We start from the raw sequence: 17,678 nt of genomic DNA, 5'->3' as shown, positions 1-17,678 counted from the left end.
GGTGGTCTTGGAGCTGGGCAAGCAGGGACAGGCCATGAGGCGAGTCCAGCCAGCTGCCCCACCCACTCCTCTATCTGGGCCTGGCTTTGTTGCTTGCTCTTTGTGGTCTCGTATTCAAGGGGTGGGGAGCAAGGGGTTTTAAAGTAAGCACTTCAGGGTTTGCAAAGCTAGAGTTTCAATATCAAGAAGCTACAAAAATAAAATAAAATAAAATAAAATAAAAATAAGGTTTCTGACCCAAAGGTGACAACCAAATAGGATCACATCACACCCAACATCAACCTTTCAACAACTGCCCAGTGCTCTGAGAATGAGCTCAAAGCCTTAGCACACCCTGTAAAGCCTGGTATGGCCCGGCCCCTGCCTCCGCTCCAGAATCCACGCATAGCACACTCCCCCACTACACTTATGCTCCAGCCACGCAGGCCTTCTCTCTCACTCATACAGACAGCTAGCTGCTGCCTGCCTGCCTCCGGACCTCGCAGCCCATCTTAAAGACCTGGACTGTTTCCCCAGCCTCCACCTGCTGGCTCCAAGTCATCCTTCAGGCCCAGGTCCAGTGTCTTTCCTCAGAACAGTCTTCCCTCATCCATGTCAGCTCCTCCAGCACCTCTCCCCTCTCTCGGGGGCTGGGCCTGCCAAGTGCCATCAGTGTTGATGGGACCCACAGTACACTCGGCCTTCCCCTCCAGGCTGTCACCAGCACTCACATGCCCTTGGGACTCAGCTCAGCATCTGGTACAGTCTAGCCTCCTATAAGCATGCCTTGATTGGATGAAGATCCAGGGCCGCTGCTCTGAGTAATTCTGGATAAGGTCATGGAACCTGGTACTCCAGCCTGCTCAGCTTTACAGAGTAAAACCAGCTTTGTTAAGACTTGGAAATTCTGAAAATCGCCTGCAAACCTAATGGACCTTCACTTATTTGGAAAGTGCTGATTCTGGTCCAACCTCTTCAATGTACAAATGAGTTAACTGAGGCCCAGATGACGGGACAAGGATATGGCTTTGAAAAGGCAGAGCTGAGGATAGAACCAAATACCCTAACTCCCAATTTAGGCTCCTCCCTCAACTCTGCACTTCCCAGGGGAATGGGGCTGGAGGCCTCCTGCAGCCAGGACGGAACTACGGTGCTGGGGAGGAGGGAGAGTGGACAAAAGCAAAGGCCTAGCTGAGAAGAGCCCAAGCCCACGGCTGGCTGGTGGTATGGAGGATCAACAAGCTGGCCCGAGCTACACACACCACCCGTGTAATGATATCATTATGTGTATATCAATTATATCACTATGTGTACATCAATGATATCATTGTGTGTATATCAATACACAAAAAGCATGCCTGGGTTATTCCACACAATGACTTACAGTAGGTGAATAAAGATCCCGGAGTAGACGTCATGCTTATACTACAAAACAATAGCTTTGTGACTGGAGCCATCGCCACATGAGCCTAGTGTCAAGTATGGGCTGAGAAGCAGGGTCCAGGAGCCACCAGGTTTCTGGTTTTGCTGGGGCTGATTCACCCCAGGTTATTACATTTCTCTCAAAGAAAACTCATTGAAAAATTACAGAGAGTAATGAGAGCTTTCTTTGAGAACCCAATTTAAGTCTCCAACCTGAAACTCCTACTATAGTTACTGCTGTCAGGAGTGGGCAGGTCCCTCACAATGTGAAGAAATTCCATAGTGCACCGACTGAGGAGCCTCACACAGGGCAACACAGGGTAATGCAGGGAAGGGCTTTTTCTCTTTCTTTTTTCTCCTTTAGAAGAACCACTTGCACTTTTTAAACAAAGACCTAAAATGGCAGTGGGGAAATCAATTGCTCTTCCACTCGATTTCCCAGGGGATGGGCATCCAGCCACCATTTCTGGAGCCCTCGAAGCGTGGCCTGCTCCTCAGGCTGGTGCACAGTGGCTAAGTGTACCCCACAGAGATGCTGTAAGGGGGCGCCCACTAGGCCACTCTGGAGGCTTGGGTAATGGAGGGCACTTGGCCGCTAGCTGGTGGCAGAGCAGAACCCTGCACCCGCTCCTAACTACACTGTGCATGGTGGCTCACACCACACAGCTTCTCTGTGCTTTCCAGACACATCTGCTTCTTGACTGACACACAGGAGAACGTTTGCAAGGGGAAGGAGGTAGTGGTGACCCATGCCCAGAATGAATTTTAATTTCTGAGTGTTGAAGGTGCCACCTGAGAACATTGGGAAACACTGAGCCGAGGGGAAAGTTCTGTCAAGTCAGAGATGAGATGACAAATGTGTCATTGCTCATTAAGACGCTGAGTGCAGCCAGAGGCAGCTCTGCATACGTGGGGGCTGAAACTGTCAAATACCTCAGAGCTTGCCAGGCCCCAAGGCTCTGCCCACATCATCTCAGCCCCCACTTCCTGGAGCCCTGATCACATTTCAGACTTGTCCCCTGACAGGTGGCGAGTGCAGGGGATAAGGGACCTTGCAGCTATTTTTGAATGTCACGGAGCCATCGGCTTCCATTTCCTGCAGGCTGCTTATCAATGTCACATGATGGGCCAGACAGTGCCAAGTGAGTGTGCCCCTGATTACCCACCCTCAAGGCCAGCAGGTAAGGACCTAAGCTTACATGAAAATCACAGGCACTGAGTGGGGCCCTGGCCTGGGCGCTGGATGAAACTTCACACAGGCACCTGGCCAGCCCTGTGATCTTCCCAAGGGTGAGGACTGGGGACGTGGACTACTGTCCACAGATCAGTCTCAGGGAAAAGGGGGATGCACCTGACTTCAGGCCCTGCAGTTGCCAACCACTCCCCACTCATCCTGGACACGCATCCTCACCTGAACAATGGCCCCATGTCTGGCTGCGCCTCACAGGACCCAGGAGATGGAGAGATGCAGCCACAGCTCACAGGAGCTGGGCCCCCTGGCTTCATTCTCTCCTGAATCAGCAGTGCCCAGCACAGCACCTGGCACACGATAAGCACTCCAGTGTCGCTGAGTGCACAAATTAATGGGAAATGTAAAGTGCCCAGCAGGCTCCTTCCCCTGCTCTGGTCATCTCATGGGTTCTGCCTGGAGGACTTGATTGAAACGTAAAGAATCATTGAGAAGGAAACCCTAGGTTTAAATAGGATAAACACTCCCATGTGCAAACCAGCCAAAAACAAAATAAAGGCCCTTACAGAGAGTTCTGGGGCTGTGTGAGCAAAATCCATCACAGCCCTGCATAGCCCATGCCCACTGTGTAGGGATAAATACCTCCACAGGACCCCTGCTGCGTGAGCCCCAGGGAGCCCCCCAGAGACACTCCAAAGCCACAATGCCCACAAGCCATCTTTGCGTGCTGAATATGTATCAACAGGAAGGAAAGAAACCCTTTCTGTGAGCTAACCAGGGAGCGCCGGGGGCTTGTCTATCTCTGTGCTGCTGCTTAGCAGCTGGAAAAAGCCACAGCCACGTGTAGACAACCCTCAGAAACAGCCGCCTGCAACTGTTTCTGAAGCAACCAGGACCTGCTGCTGACGTCAATACTCCCTGGAAAATTCCTCCTGCAGGCTTCAGAAGAGACCAGAGGAACCAGGGCCCGATTGGAGTTGCGAGGGTCTTTGGCACAAGCCTGAAATGAAGGGAGGTGAAGACCCCAGTGGGCAGGGCGCCTCCATGGAAGGAAACTTCTGGACCAGAGCAGTTCGCAGGGCCTGTGGCATGGGCTGCTGCTTGCCATAGGGGAGACTCGTCCCGGGTCCTGCCTGCAATGGGCACTCTGTGTCACTTAACCCGGCCAGGGGCCATTCCACAATCCAGAAAGAGAGTGCCAGAGCTCTCCTGTGGCCACGTGTAAAACAGAACTGCAGAGACACTGCTAGAATTGCAGCATTTCAGGATTCAAGAGGGGTTTAAAAGTCTCCTGGGAGACTTGACTCCTATGGTGGAATCCCACCTTGAGTCTTTCAGACAAGTGTCCCAGCTTCTGCTCAAATGCCTCCAGAGACAGGGAGCTCACTATCTACAGCGGCAGCCTAGTTCATCACCAACCTCGAGGAACTCTTGTTCCTGGAGAAAAGGTCTCCCTCTGGTCACAAGTCTACCCTCAGGGCTTGCACAAAATGATAGGTGCAAGGTAAATGTGAATGAGAGCGTGCCCTGGTTTCACTGGCACTGTACACATTTTCCCTAACTTGGAACTCAACGGGGAAGTTTTTATTAATTTCTAAAAGTAAACAAAACAAGGCATATGTCAAGCAGTCAGAATTAAGATGTAAGGTTCTCACTGGCATGGCTGGAGGAAGAGCTGGGGAATTGTTCTTTCTTCTATGAGGGGATAAGAATGCTTAGGGGACACTGCCTGTGGTCTCAGGCTCCTTGCCTCCTCCAGCGTCCTCCAACCACACGCGTGATCCCAAGTGTTGAGGGCATCTTGCCATCCAAGGGTCTGCCTCTGGGAAGAACAGGAACAGCGGGACTCCCTCCCCCTCCCCGAGGCACAGCACTGAGAAAGCATCCTCTATGCAAGACAGCTGGAGACTAACATCAAACACTGAAGGAAGGTTTTCGAAATTACCCCAAACACCAAACAAAAAAACTGAATTAAAAAACTTATTAAACAGAGGGTGTTTCACACAAAAATAGAGATCTCTATTTTCTCTTGAAAGGGCTCACACCCCCACACGTCAAAACCAGCCGGAGGTGCCAGTTCTGCAGGACAGTGTAAGGAGGCCACAGGCTTCCCCATGAAACACACACACAGCCGTTTAAAATCTCTGGGATGGTTCCAAGGGCACACAGCAAATGAAGAAGCGTTTACTAGAGAAAACCTGCTAACATCTGGGAAGAACAAGGGCCTGTGGAATGTGAAATAAGATGCCCGTCCTCCCCAACCTCCACCCCAGTGAGGTGGGGCTCCACTCCCGACTGGTTCCTCCAAGATCACAGGATTCCCTCACCCCCAGCTCTTGGTCAGGGGATTAGTTTCCTAGGAGGGGCAGGTGTCAGTTTTTCTTTTCTTATCATGCCCCCAGCTACAGCTTGCTGAGACTGAGTCCCAGGAAAGTGGGCTCAGAGGTGGGGGCTTCCATCTTCCACCCAGACCCCATTCGTGGGATAGAGGCTCTGCCTTGGGTGCAGCACCCGTGAGAATACTGGGGCCTGGTCGCCCTTCCCCGGCTCATGGGGTGGGGTTCCCTGCTAAGAGAGGCCAGCCGAGGAACACTGGGGCTGCTGCCCCACTCACCAAGGGCCCAGCTCCTAACGTGCTGGTGTCACCAGAGAGAGATGCACCACTGTGCCCAGCACCATAGCTCTGGCTCAGAGTTTGCCTGGAAAAGCAGCTGGTGCACAGAGGCTAAATGCACCCAGAAAACAGACGGTGTGAGTTGCTCCTAAAGGAACTGACTTCATGTGCAGCAGAGCTTGGAGAAGTCCAAGCCTAAGCGCACTCTCCAAAACAGTGGAGGTTGTGCTGAAAGGCAACAGGGAGGCGACAGAGAGTCCGGGAGGTGGGGACTACACTGGAGGCTGGCAAGTTTGCCAGAGAGACACAGAAAAAGAGAGAGCTGGGAAGAGCTCTCCTGGGGTCAGAACAAACCTTAAACATCTTCTAGGGAAAGGGTCCCTTCAAAGGATCCTGAATAGGATTGGACTGAGTTGTGTAGGAATATGTGCCCCAGGGAATTACTGAAGACAGTGGAGCAATCAGCCTCAATTAGTGGAGCTCAACAGTTGAGTGGTCAGTGAAAGACAGCCAAAAAAAGCCCTGCAAAGGCCACAGTCATCCCAGAGCGACAAAGGACATACCAAGGTGTTATCCCCTAAGAGCAATATCAGAGACTTCTTACTGGGAAAAAGTGTGTGTGCGTGAGTGTGTGCATGTTCAGCAAAATAACAAGGCCAGTCACTAAAGAAGTAAACAAGCAAATATCAATAACAAGCTCCAATGTGGGGATGGGGGATCAGTACCCAGAGTTTCTATAATACATTACCTAAAATGTCCAGTTTCCAACAATTATAGGACATGAAAACAAATAAACAAACAAACAAACAGGAAAACATGACCTGTACTCCAGAAAAAAGGCAGATGACAGAAACTGTCTATGAGGGCCACCAGAGATCAGATTCACCAGGCAAAGCCTTCCAACCAAACAATGATGAAGGGAGTAAAGGAAGATTTGATAACAATGTCATATCAAACAGAGAATATCAATAAAGAGGTAAAAGTTAGAGGAAAAAAAGAACCAAACAGAAATTCTTAAGTTGAAAAGTATAATAGCTGAAATGAAAAATTCACCAGAAGGGCACAAGAGTAGATTTAAACTGGCAAAAGAAAGCATTAGCAAACTTGAAGATGGACTGCCATCTTACATTAGCAATATGAAAAAACATAAACACTTAAAATAACATAATAAAAGCAGAACACTAAATTCTTCCATGCCACAAGCACAGCTAAGTCAATGCTTGCAAGAGTAGGGAGAGGGTCAAGAGAGAAACACAGGAAAACAGAGAAAGGTCAGACATCTTTTAAAAGCAATTTTCTTTATGGCTGTTACAGTGCTCCTTATGGAATAATATTTTAATTTTTTTTTTTNATGACTAAAGTTGTAGAATAAATCAGAGAATCTAAAGACCTTGCTAATTACAGCTGATGTGACTAAGTGCCAGCTTTTGTTTTTATGGAGACAGGGTCTGGGTTTCTCACCCAGGTCTGCTGCCCAGGCTGGAGCATGACCTCTGCTCAATGCACCCCTCAACCTCCTGGGCTCAAGCAATCCTCCTGCCTCAGGTTCTTGTGTAGCTGGGACCACAGGCCTGTGCTACCATGCCCAGCTAATCTTTTGATTTTTCTTATTGGTTTTGTAGAGACAGGGGTCTCACTATATTGTCCAGGCTGGTCTTGAACTCCTGAGCTCAGGTGATGTTCCTGCCTAGACCTCCCAAAGTTCTGGGATTCCGAGTGTGAGCCAAGTGCTAGCTTTCAAAATAATCAATCAATTAACCACGCAACGGCCCAGATAAGGAATGAAAACCAACAGTGGGGACTGATGGCCCAAGCTTACCATGGCGACACCCCTGGCCTCCTGGTAGGCCACCTTGACAACATCTGCGGTGCTGGTGTTGAGGAAGAAGTAACCTGAGCCTTCCCTGACACGGAGCTCCGCCTGCAGGAGGTAGATGCAGGGAGGGTTGGGCCGCATGTAGGAGGGCGAGGAGTCCCCCCATGGGTCTCGCCCAGGAAGGTGGCAGGGCAAGGACTGTACCTGGACGCCAGGGTGGTTGTAGATGGTCACCTCTTCCGGGCTCACCCTCACGTCCTCCACCAGGATGAGCTCTATGGAGGCTGACACAGGCACCAGAGGGTCATGCTGAAGGGCAAGGGCAAGGCCATCAGATCCAGGAGGACATGATTAGGCCGCCCCTCAGGAAGAGCAGGCCCAAAGGCCCTAGGGCCTGGCCTTTCTCCCAGCCACAAGCCCCTGGTGCTCCTGAGCCCAGTAGAATGGCCACAGACCCTTTGAGGCCTCCCTTCAGCCTCCTGAGGTGGAGTGAGTTGCTGGCTTCTCCACTCCAGACTGAGGAGGGGGTTGGCAGCAATCCAGCTTAGAAGATGACACGCCAACCCACCAGGCCCCAGTGGTTGGCAACTCACACACACGCCCTGCCCTTCAGGACCTCACAGCAAAGGGCTAGCTTTGGAGTGTGTGGCCACCGGCCAGGCTGGGCATCGGGGGAGGGCCCCCTGGAAGAGTGGCCAAGGTTGGCTCAGGAGAGGAACCCTCATCCCCTAGGGTGGCACATGACCCACCAAGCTCTGCTTCCCACCATGTGTCACACAAGGGAGCCACCCAGATCTGAGGTCCCCAAGAGGTCATGTGTTTGAGCACCTCCTCGGGGCTGCAGGTGTGCCAGGCACTCAGGGTGCAGCAACTGCCCGCAGGGAGAGGTGACTCCAATGCACGGATGGAAGAGCAAGAGTGAGTCAATGACAGGAAGGCGTGCAGTGTGGGTGACAAGGACAAGGACGGTGTCTGCAAGGGAGAGCAGCTCTCAGGGGAACAGAGACTGCAAGAGGAGGAAGCCCGAGTGACTCAGCAATGAGGGGTGGGGGGACATCAGGGCAGAGGGAGGAAGTGCAAAGTCCTGGGGGGAACACGTCAGGGTGCTCAGGCATCAGGCAGGAGGCCATGATGCCCCCTACTCCCAATAAAGGGACTCCTGGTGCCAGTGAGGACTGAGCCATCAGGGACAGGCACAGGTGTGCCCCTTTAGCGACTACCTCCCTCCAGGCCAGCCTCCCCAGTGCTGCCCCCATAGGGTCCCAGCCTCTTTCAAAGTTTGCTCCCAGGATGACAATAGAAGTGCCTCATCCTGGCATTTAGGAGCCCTGGGAATCCAGTCCCACCTTCTCCTTCCAACCTGTACCTGCTGCCTCCACCTTATTCAAGACCTGTTTTCTCATGGCTATACCTCCCATGAGGTGGCTGTCATCCAGGAAGGCCTGTTCTTGAGGAGCCCTTCCCATTCCCACCTCCAATGTATCTATTGGTCCCCTACTATTAATAGCAGTGCCTCTCCTAGGGCCTCCAAGAGGCTGGGGTCGGGGAGCGGTGGTCGAGAAGATAGTGACTCGGGACACTGTGACACCCAGTGGAATTTAAGCAGAAGTAGGAGGCTTGCTCTGCTACCCATAGCCCACCCACCACTGGGCCCTGGGAGATACCGGCTGCTTTGTTCTGGCAGCGATGAGGTGGGACTCCTGGTAGCCAGTGGCAGTGGCAGTGATGGCTGTGGTTCCTGATGCCTCGTGAACCAAAATGGCTTGCAAACCTGAGACCAGGAAGAGGGAAGCCACCGTTGGATGTCTGCCCATCACCACCCCTGAAGCAGTCCCTCCCTCCTTCTGATTTGCAGTTTTGAATCTGAAAACAGAAAACTGTGTATGTTGAAACTACGTGGATTGTTAAGAGTTAACAGGACCTAAGCGCAGATAACTAAGCTCCCACGGGTACTGGCCCACCCTGGCAGGCTTCCTGTCTGGTCTCTGTTCTGCCTGGGCCATTGGGCTAGCGCCCAGCTCACCGTGCAGTTTCTTTTGGCCACTCTCATCATCCTGGGACACCAGCTGCATGGGCAGCTCAGGCTCGATGCTGGCCAACACTGGCCTGGTGGACTCCCACTGGATGCTCAGAGAGCTGAAGTTGTCGAACCGGCGGCCCTCCTGGTCGTAAGCAGCCAGATCCAGCAGGGGGTTACGGTGGCTGGAGACTGGGACCTGCAGAGGACACAGGTCAGATGCTGTGGTCACAACCAGGACTGGACCTGGACACTGACCATGCAGTGCACTCTGAGGCCAGCAGCTGCCCTGTGGGCTCTTGGGGGTGCTGGTGAGGGAATGGGATGAGCCAGAAAGCAATCCTCACTATTGCCACCCACCAGGTCCCGCCATGGCCCTGTCCAAGCTGGCCTCTGGCTCCAGAACACAGCTCTCAATGGAATGAGAACCACTAGGGGGCGTTCAGCAACAGTGGAGGCATTTCTGGCTGTCCCTACTGATGAGTCAGGGGGTTGCCACTGGCATCTAGTTGGGAGAGGTCCATGATGCTGCTTAACACCCTGTAATACACAGGACAGCCCCCCACAGGAACTATTTCCCCAAGTGTCAACAGTGCTGAAGCCGGGAACTCCAACCCTGACCTACTACTGTGGGCAGGCTGCTCTCCTTCCCCTCTGCCCTCACCTTTCCAAATGATTGCCACCCCCCACCCAGGCACATGTCAGTGCCTCTAGGATGGCCCCACTAGTGGTTTCACAGGAATGCAGATTCCAACGCCAAAGATGTCCCAGAGCCACCAGGTTTGCACAGCTCCTTTCAAAGTGGAATACTCGCCCGATCCTTCAATGTCCCAGGAAGGTAGGAAGGGCCATCCCCATGTGAAGGAAGCACAAGTCCAGGCAGGGAAAGGAGCTCATCCAAGGAGGTTTGGGATGGGAGCTCCAGGCTGCAGGTCCAAATCCTGGATTCCCACCACTCTGGCGTGATCTCTCGCTCCCCAAGCAGACTCTCCCCATAGAAACCGGCTGAATCAAGCCTCTTTCCTGTGGACTATCTCCTCCTTCTCTGGCCACATGGCGTGGGGGCAATGTGGGCAGGGCCACAAAGCAGAGGCCAAGTGTGTCTGACCCCACAACTTGGACTGAGTCCCAGCTCTACCTCTCAGTGTCCAGGCAAGTTATGAACTCCTTGAGCCTCAGTTTCTCCAGCTGTGACACACAAAGCACAACCGAGCCCATCTTCTAGGATGTGGATTTAAATATGGGGACTGCGAGGGCATTTTAGAGAGCCTTCCTACACGTGGGTAGGAAAGGGGGCAGCCATGAGCATCATTCACAAACGGCCAGTTTTCCATTCGGGGAGAGGGGGGTCCCACAGGAAGAACTACCCTTCTCTCACCCTCTGGTTAGAAGTGACCGAGGTACGGCCGGGTGTGGTGGCTCACGCCTGTAATCCCAGCACTTTAGGAGGCCAAGGCGGGTGGATCACGAGATCAGCAGATTGAGACCATCCTGGCTAACACGATGAAACCCCGTCTCTACTAAAAATACAAAATAATTAGCCGGGCGTGGTGGCGGGTGCCTGTAGTCCCAGCTACTTGGGAGGCGAGGCAGAAGAATGGCGTGAACCTAGGAGGCGGAGCTTGCAGTGAGCAAAGATGGCGCTACTGCACTCCAGCCTGGGCGACAGAGCAAAGAAAAAAAAAGAAGTGACCGAGGCACTTGCTCTAGCCAGTGAAATGTGAAATGGGACTAGGGGGAAGCTTCACTGCCAGATCCCGACCTGCCACATTCCCTTTCTCTCCACAGTGGCACCTGCCATAATCAACATGGTGGCTGCTCCACAGCCCATGTTTTGGAATGAAGATCACAATGACACAAAGCAGGGTCTCCCAGCCAACCAGAGAGGCTCATGCAGCATGGGCAAGAGGTGAGCTTGTGCCATATGAAGCTACGGGATGTTGGCTTGTTTGCTGTGGCAGCCTGGCTAGGCCCAGCCTGTCCGACTGATACAGTCACAAAACACCCTACCTGCACCATGAGGGCTCCTCTCAATTCCTTTTAGCTCTCTTGCCCCCACAGAACACTTGATTCAAGCAGGCTACAAGTTCTTAATCCACACCCTGCTCAAAGTAGGCCAGCACCATCAGCAGGCATGCAAAGGTCTCATCATTATTCATAATATAGAAGCTGGGAGTGTGAGCAGAGGCTGCAGGGACCTATCCTAGGTGCTCCATGGCTCCCCCAGATGCAACCCAGGCTGGAAAACCAATGCTCCTCCAGGGAAGGAAATTGACACTGGCCAAGCACATGTGCAAGCTAGCTGACCCATTTGAGGCAACAACATAAACCCCATTTTACAAACAGGGAGGCTGAGGTCCAGGGACATTAAATGTTAAATGACTTGTCCAAGGTCACACAGGTTTAGCGATGGAACTCAGCTGGTCTGATTTTAGAGCCCAAGGACCTCCCCTGACTCAGTGTGGTCAATCTCTGGTGCCTCATCTGGGGGCAGCCCCACTCAAGTCCCTAATCAGTCCCATGCAACTAGTGCCCACTCACAGTAAGCAAGCCACACGCTAGAGGACCTGCTCGGAGGGCCAGGGTCGGGCTGAGCCTGGCTCCATCTTGTCATTCTGATCAGTCAAGTCCATTCTGGTGTCTCTCCTCACCAATAATTTAATCTGCAAACACATCTTGGGTAGCTTCTGAAGTTGGAGAGTATAAAATTACCTTGATCCTGCACCCAGGCTGTATTGCAGGGATATATCTTTCTCAAAGTTCCCTAATGACTGGCTAGGCATGGTGACTCATGCCTGTAATCCCAACACTTTGGGAGGCTGAAGCGGGCGGATCACAAGGTCAGGAGTTCGAGACCAGCCTGACAAATATGGTGAAACCCTGTCTCTACTAAAAATACAAAAATTAGTCTGGTGTGGTGGTGCATGCCTGTAGTCCCAGCTACTCAGGAGGCTGAGGCAGGAGAATCACTTGAACCCGGGAGGCGGAGGTTGCAGTGAGCCAAGATTGCGCCACTGCACTCCAGCCTGGACAACAGAGCGAGACTCTGTATCAAAAAAATAAAAAAAAGAAAAGAAAAAAAAAGAAAGTTCCCTAATGAGACTCTAAATTGCCAGGGTCACAACCTGAATGGCTGGGTGGTGGCTCAGGAACCTGAGGACTGATGGATCACACAACTACTCTGTGTTTGAGGTCCATTATTTTCTGGCGACATCTATGATGTGCAAAGCCAAATCAGAGTCAAGCCCTGCAGCCATCATATTTAAGTCCAGGGAGACAACCCTGAGCTAAAGCAGAGGTCCTGGCCAACAGACAGACCAGGCACAATCCAGCCCCAACGTGGCTCCCTCAGCTCACAGCCAATGCTAAGGACAGGGAAGATGCACATAGGTTTGATTTGTTTTTCTTTGAAAATGAGAAAGCTGGGCCAGCCTGGGGTTGAAGCGACTGTCCCTGAGCTGAGCAGGCTGCCTGTCCAGAGAGGACCTACTCTCCAGTTCAGCTACTCCCGGGCCAGTTCTCTAGCAGTGTGGCTTCTCCACCCATGAGTCTGCAAGAGTCAAGCGTCAAGACAGGAGTGGCACATGCACAGTGCATTCCCTGGTTCACTCATCCACTGCTCCTAGTTACTGAGCTCATCCTATGAGCCAGGGTCTGCTCTAGGACTCACAAAGAATAAATGGAGTGAGTTCCACAGTGTTAGATCGCGGTGAGCTCGCACATGCCCTCCTCAGAGCCCCATTCCGCTCCTCCTGAGCAGCCTCCTCCTCGCTCTGCTGCGTGCCCTATTTCACTTCCCTTGCAGCGCTTGCCTCCTCTGATCCATCTTATTTGTGCATCTCCTGGTCTCCCTGTCATCTCCGGGAGGCAGGTTCCTTGCCTGTCCTGATGACCGTGCAATCCAAAACTCAGACCTGTGCCTGGCACAGAGGACATGCTCCGTAAGTACATGCTCAAGGAGGAGCTGCCCAACCCCCTCCTCTGAAAAGGGGCTGGGGGCTGGTGCTGGCCAGAGGGTGTCCCATGTCCCTTACACTGGACACACTCAACACCTTGGGCTCTGAATGCCCTAGGGACTAAGGCATGGATGTGTCTCAAGTCCAAGGGGAGTAGACCTGTGGCTTCCCTTACCATCCCTGCCTTTAGACAGACCCCCAGCGGACTTTCTTCCTCTCCTAACCCTTACTTCTGAAACACAGCCCCATGTCCCCCACATCATGGGGATGCTGCAGCTGGTCACCTCTCCTCAGTAGCCCGCACATCTGCTCTGACCCTACATACTCTGTCCATAGACAGCAAGCTGCATTTTAACACCCTCAAGGCACAGAAGACAACAAGATATTTTTAAACTACCAACTGCCAAACAAAGACAGGCAGCAAATGTGGAAGAGGACTCTATCTTCATCTGACACTGCCACTAGTAGCTGTGACTCTGTATGTCCCTCACCTCTCCAAGCTGTGTGTCCCTTGCATATAAAACACAAATGAAACCAGCGCCCTCACAGGGCCAGCTGTTGAGATGAAGGAAGTGCAGCGTGGAGCTATGTCTGTTACAATGCTTGGGACCATGGGCAAGGCCGCCAATGTCCTGCCCAAGCGGGCGGCACCCTCGCCTTCTCCTGAGCATAGACCACACTCACCACCTGCTTGTTCTGCTGCAGCAGCAGACAGGACAGGTCTAGCTGGGGGCTGGTGTAGACAGGCGCAAGGGTGAGCCTGGACGGTGGGGCGCAGACGAACTTCACCACAGCAGGCTCCACCGCAGGGAAGGGGTTGGTGAGGCTGGGCTTGTTCCCCACCGACAGGGCGATGACCTGGTAGGACACAGTGAGCAGTCAGACCCCCAAGCTTGAGTTCTCACTCCTCTCTGAGCTGTGCCACACCCACCCCAGTACCCTCTGACTCAGTTTTCTCCTCTATAGGATGGGAGTGATGATGATACCCATGCCACAGGGTCTTAACAAATGCCCAGTGGCACACAGGTGGGAAAGCACTTCCTCAACACTTAAGAGACTCTCAGATGGGAGTCCACGTGCCCTCTGCAAATGCCAGCCAGAACCATGGGCTGCTCCTATCTCAGGGAAGAGGTAGACTTGGTGAGGCTTCATGGTTTCCCAGGACCCTAGGAAAACCCCATGGTTGCATTAGGAAATTCACAAGTTCAAGGATGCTTCAGTGAGGAGTCCATATGGAGGTGAAAACACCTGTGGAATGAGGGACAGACCTGGGAAGTGCATGCTGCAGAATGATGACTGAGGAAAGCGAATCAGATAGGAGCTCTGCAGAACAATGCCCAGGAAGAGTTGCAGCCTGGAGGCAGGGCCTGCCCTCTGCCTGCTCATGCTCTGCAGCTCCAGGGGCTGCTGCAGAGGGGAATCCATGGTGCAAGAAAAGAGGGAAACTTGTCTGCCTGGAGAGCTGGGACCTCAGAAATCGTATCTGGCTTCCTCTTTTTTGGAGCACCATGGCTCAGGGCCCATCTTGAGGTAGCACCCTTAGCCTCCTCAGATGACATGCACTTGATGGAGGACACGAGCCCCCACCTCTCCTGACTATGAGGCAGGACCAAGGGCAGTGTCCTCCCTGACTCCACGAAGGCTTTGTGTGTGCTCCCGGCTGCCGGTGTCCCATGTGTCCCCTGTGGATTGCTCCCAATCCACAGAGCAATGGATTGGGAGGTCCCCTAGAGGTAATGCCACTTGGGGGTCAAATTCCTACAGCCCTGAGAGGGGACAGGGATGGTGGGGTCATATCAGGGATAAGAAATATATCCAACTTATTTCATGAGGAATTTTATTCTTCTTCTTATATTACTTATTATGATGTTATTGTTCTTGTTGTTTTATTGTTTTTCTAAAACCACCCCACTGGTGAATGGGACCTATCACCAGGCATCTTTTCTGGCCATACCAGGGCAGCTGTGGCATGGCTGATGCCATAAGGGCACCGTGGGACGCATGCATGTGCGTTTTATTGTCAATTGACATTCTTTGCCCTGCTACACATGCAGGAAATACCCTTCACTTCCCAAAGAAATGGGCTCTCTCCCATCTTCCTGACTCCCGCCGAATACCCGTTTTGCTCTGGGCTTCCTGCCTTGGAAATGGAGCAGTAGATGCCCACCAGAAGCCCCACAAGCTCTCAGCCCACCCTCCCCAGGGAAGGAGTGCCAGGTCCCAAGGTGCCTGAATAGCAAGATGCCCTCCAGCCAGCATGTGGGGATTCAGGTCACACATGTGTTTTGTCTGGTCCCCTCAGCCTCCTCAGCTTTTGGTTTTCAGCATTAAAAAACTTAACAGATTACCTACGCAAAAAAAAATTTGTGATTTCCGGGTTATCCTCAAAAACCAAAAAGATGTGTCAAACCTGGGTCTACAGCCTCATTCATTTACAGCCCTGGAGACACTGGACTTGTGATCCCGAACTCAAAGCCTCCAGCTCTGGTTTGGTTAGTGGGGGATGCTGAAGCCCATGGAGGTGGCAAGCCACCCAACTGGCCTGTTCTATGAAAGCTGGCATAGAGGGAGGTCCCCATTGCCACACCTGCCTGGTGTTCATTGAATTCCACCTCACCACACCTCAGTTTGTCTATCTGTAAAATGGGTACAATGGGAGTGGTTGTCTCTCAGGGTTACTCCAAGGAGTAAATAAAACAATACTGAGAGAGTCATTTTCCACCCGTGCCTTAGGGCAAAGAGGGTCTGGAGCAGCTGCCCACTCACCTGCTCACCCAAGGCCTGACAGGTCACAAGGATCCAGTGTTGCTGATAATTCCGGGAGGAATGGGGGGCAAAGAGAGCCAAGCCGATGCTGTCAGTGTCCTCAGCAGTGACGTTCTGGAAGAACTTGGAAGGCTCGAGGATCCAAGGTCTGGGACCTCCTTCAAACAGCATCTCCTTTGAGGAGCCCAGGGTTACCAAGGCAACAGAGGAGGGATCCACAGCCTGGAGATGGAAGAGGCAGAAGACTTGGCATTCTTCTAAGGCAGCACGGGCAGGAGCCAGGCATCCCAGCCCCGCATCCTCACCCTGCTTGTGGGGGCCAGTGGTCAGGCAAGCCCCATCTCCTGTTTGAAACTCATTTTCCTCATCTGTAGCACTCATGGGGATCGTTGCAAAGACCCAGAGGAGTAGGGTGTAGATAGAATTAAGCCCTCACTCTGACAGACAGCTGGAGGGTGTACATGGATTTGCCTCTTTTGTCAAACAATCCGGTAAAAGCCTTGAAAATACCCACAGCCCTGGAACCCAGGAATTCCCCATCTGGAACCTAATCTAACAACACAATGGAGAGAAACACGTCAATGCACAGACAGATGTTCATCACACTATTATTTCCCACAGCAAATAACCAACAATAATCTACAATCCAGCACAAGGGGCTCAGTACACGTGGTGTTTCCCAGTGACAGAACCTTATGTGGGCCCCCAAAGCAGTCTTCACAAAGATCTACAAGCGCAGGATACACATCTGATGGTGCAGTTGGATCACAACCATCTTGCTGTAAAAAGCATAAAACCATCCTAAAGAGATATCCACCAGGTGACCAAGGGAGATGCAGCCTGTGGTGTCCTTGCTGGCATCATTGCAGGTGGTCTGTTCCCTTCCTTCTGAGCTGCTAGGCTTCCCACATTTTGCACCATGTATGCACGAGCTTCGAGGGTGAGTCTTGTGGCACCTAGAACCATGCCTCGCACATAGCAGGTGCTCAACAATTCTTTGTTGAGTAAAAGTGAGTTGGCAAGTAAAACTGTGGCGGCCTTAAAGTACCCAGTAAACAAAGGAAGAATTAAAGTAATATTTCACACAAAGCTCTCATTTCCTCCACGGCCTAGGGCAACCATGGTGCCAAGGGCCCCATGGCCTCCCAGTGTGGCAGTCCTTAGATTCTATGTAACAGGGTGTCATTCCCAGCCAACCTCCAGGAAGACGTGGGGACTCCACAGGAGGACCCCTCCCTCCAGTGACACAGCAGGGGTGCAGAGGAGGGGTTCACTCTGAGGGGCCCTACAGCCCTGCTCCTTGACTCCCTGCCCAGCTGTGCTCACCTCCCACTGCAGAGGGTCCCACTGCAGTGACTGCCAAGTCCTCACTTGTCAATCTGCTCCCCACTAGCCCCATCTACTCTCCCCTCAAAGAGCTGCCCATGTGTTCCTTCCTAAAACAGAGATCTCACCCTGTCCCTTGTGCATTAAACCATTCCACAGCACCTGCGGCCCTCGGAATACAGGCTCAGCTTCTGTCCTAGGACTTGGGCTCTCCCAACCTGGCCCCAGGTCCAGCTTCAGACTAGTGGCATCCTTCTAGAGAGCCATGCTCAGCTGTCCCCAGGCCTTCACAGAGGCTACTCTCCTACCCTTGTCTCACTTAGGCGACCCCTCCTTACACTGCAGGGCACAGCACACTGGCCTCCAGAAAGCCCTGCTTCCTCTCCCACCCAGCGCCAACCTGTGGCCCAGGCGACTCTTCTCTGGGCCCCACTTCACCTGGTACTCCTCACCCTGAAGGAGCTTCGTGGCTTGGGGGTCTCATCAGGCTATAGACTCGTGGAGGGTGGGGTGTGTCTGTTTCCTTCTGCATCTATGGCATGATCTTAAGCACATGAGGAAGGAAAACCTTATAAGAAAATATTCCCTCCCCA

General features: G+C 52.6%; 1 protein-coding gene across 1 annotated transcript in view; it reads right to left on the bottom strand.

Annotated features, from left to right (window-relative positions):
• Positions 1-17,678, bottom strand: part of NUP210 (nucleoporin 210) — an 87,871-nt gene that overhangs the window by 27,854 nt on the left and 42,339 nt on the right. The window contains 6 exon segments of the mRNA XM_017865853.1: positions 7,024-7,125; positions 7,225-7,329; positions 8,685-8,791; positions 9,044-9,236; positions 13,678-13,851; positions 15,760-15,981. Of these exon segments, the coding sequence (XP_017721342.1) occupies positions 7,024-7,125; positions 7,225-7,329; positions 8,685-8,791; positions 9,044-9,236; positions 13,678-13,851; positions 15,760-15,981 (903 nt within the window).

The sequence above is a fragment of the Rhinopithecus bieti genome, unplaced genomic scaffold (assembly GCF_001698545.2).
Source record: "Rhinopithecus bieti isolate Rb0 unplaced genomic scaffold, ASM169854v2 scaffold_83527, whole genome shotgun sequence".
NCBI classification, from domain to species: Eukaryota; Metazoa; Chordata; class Mammalia; order Primates; family Cercopithecidae; genus Rhinopithecus; species Rhinopithecus bieti.
The sequence above is the reverse complement of the archived record's forward strand: the minus strand, read 5'-3'. Positions and strand labels throughout refer to the sequence as shown.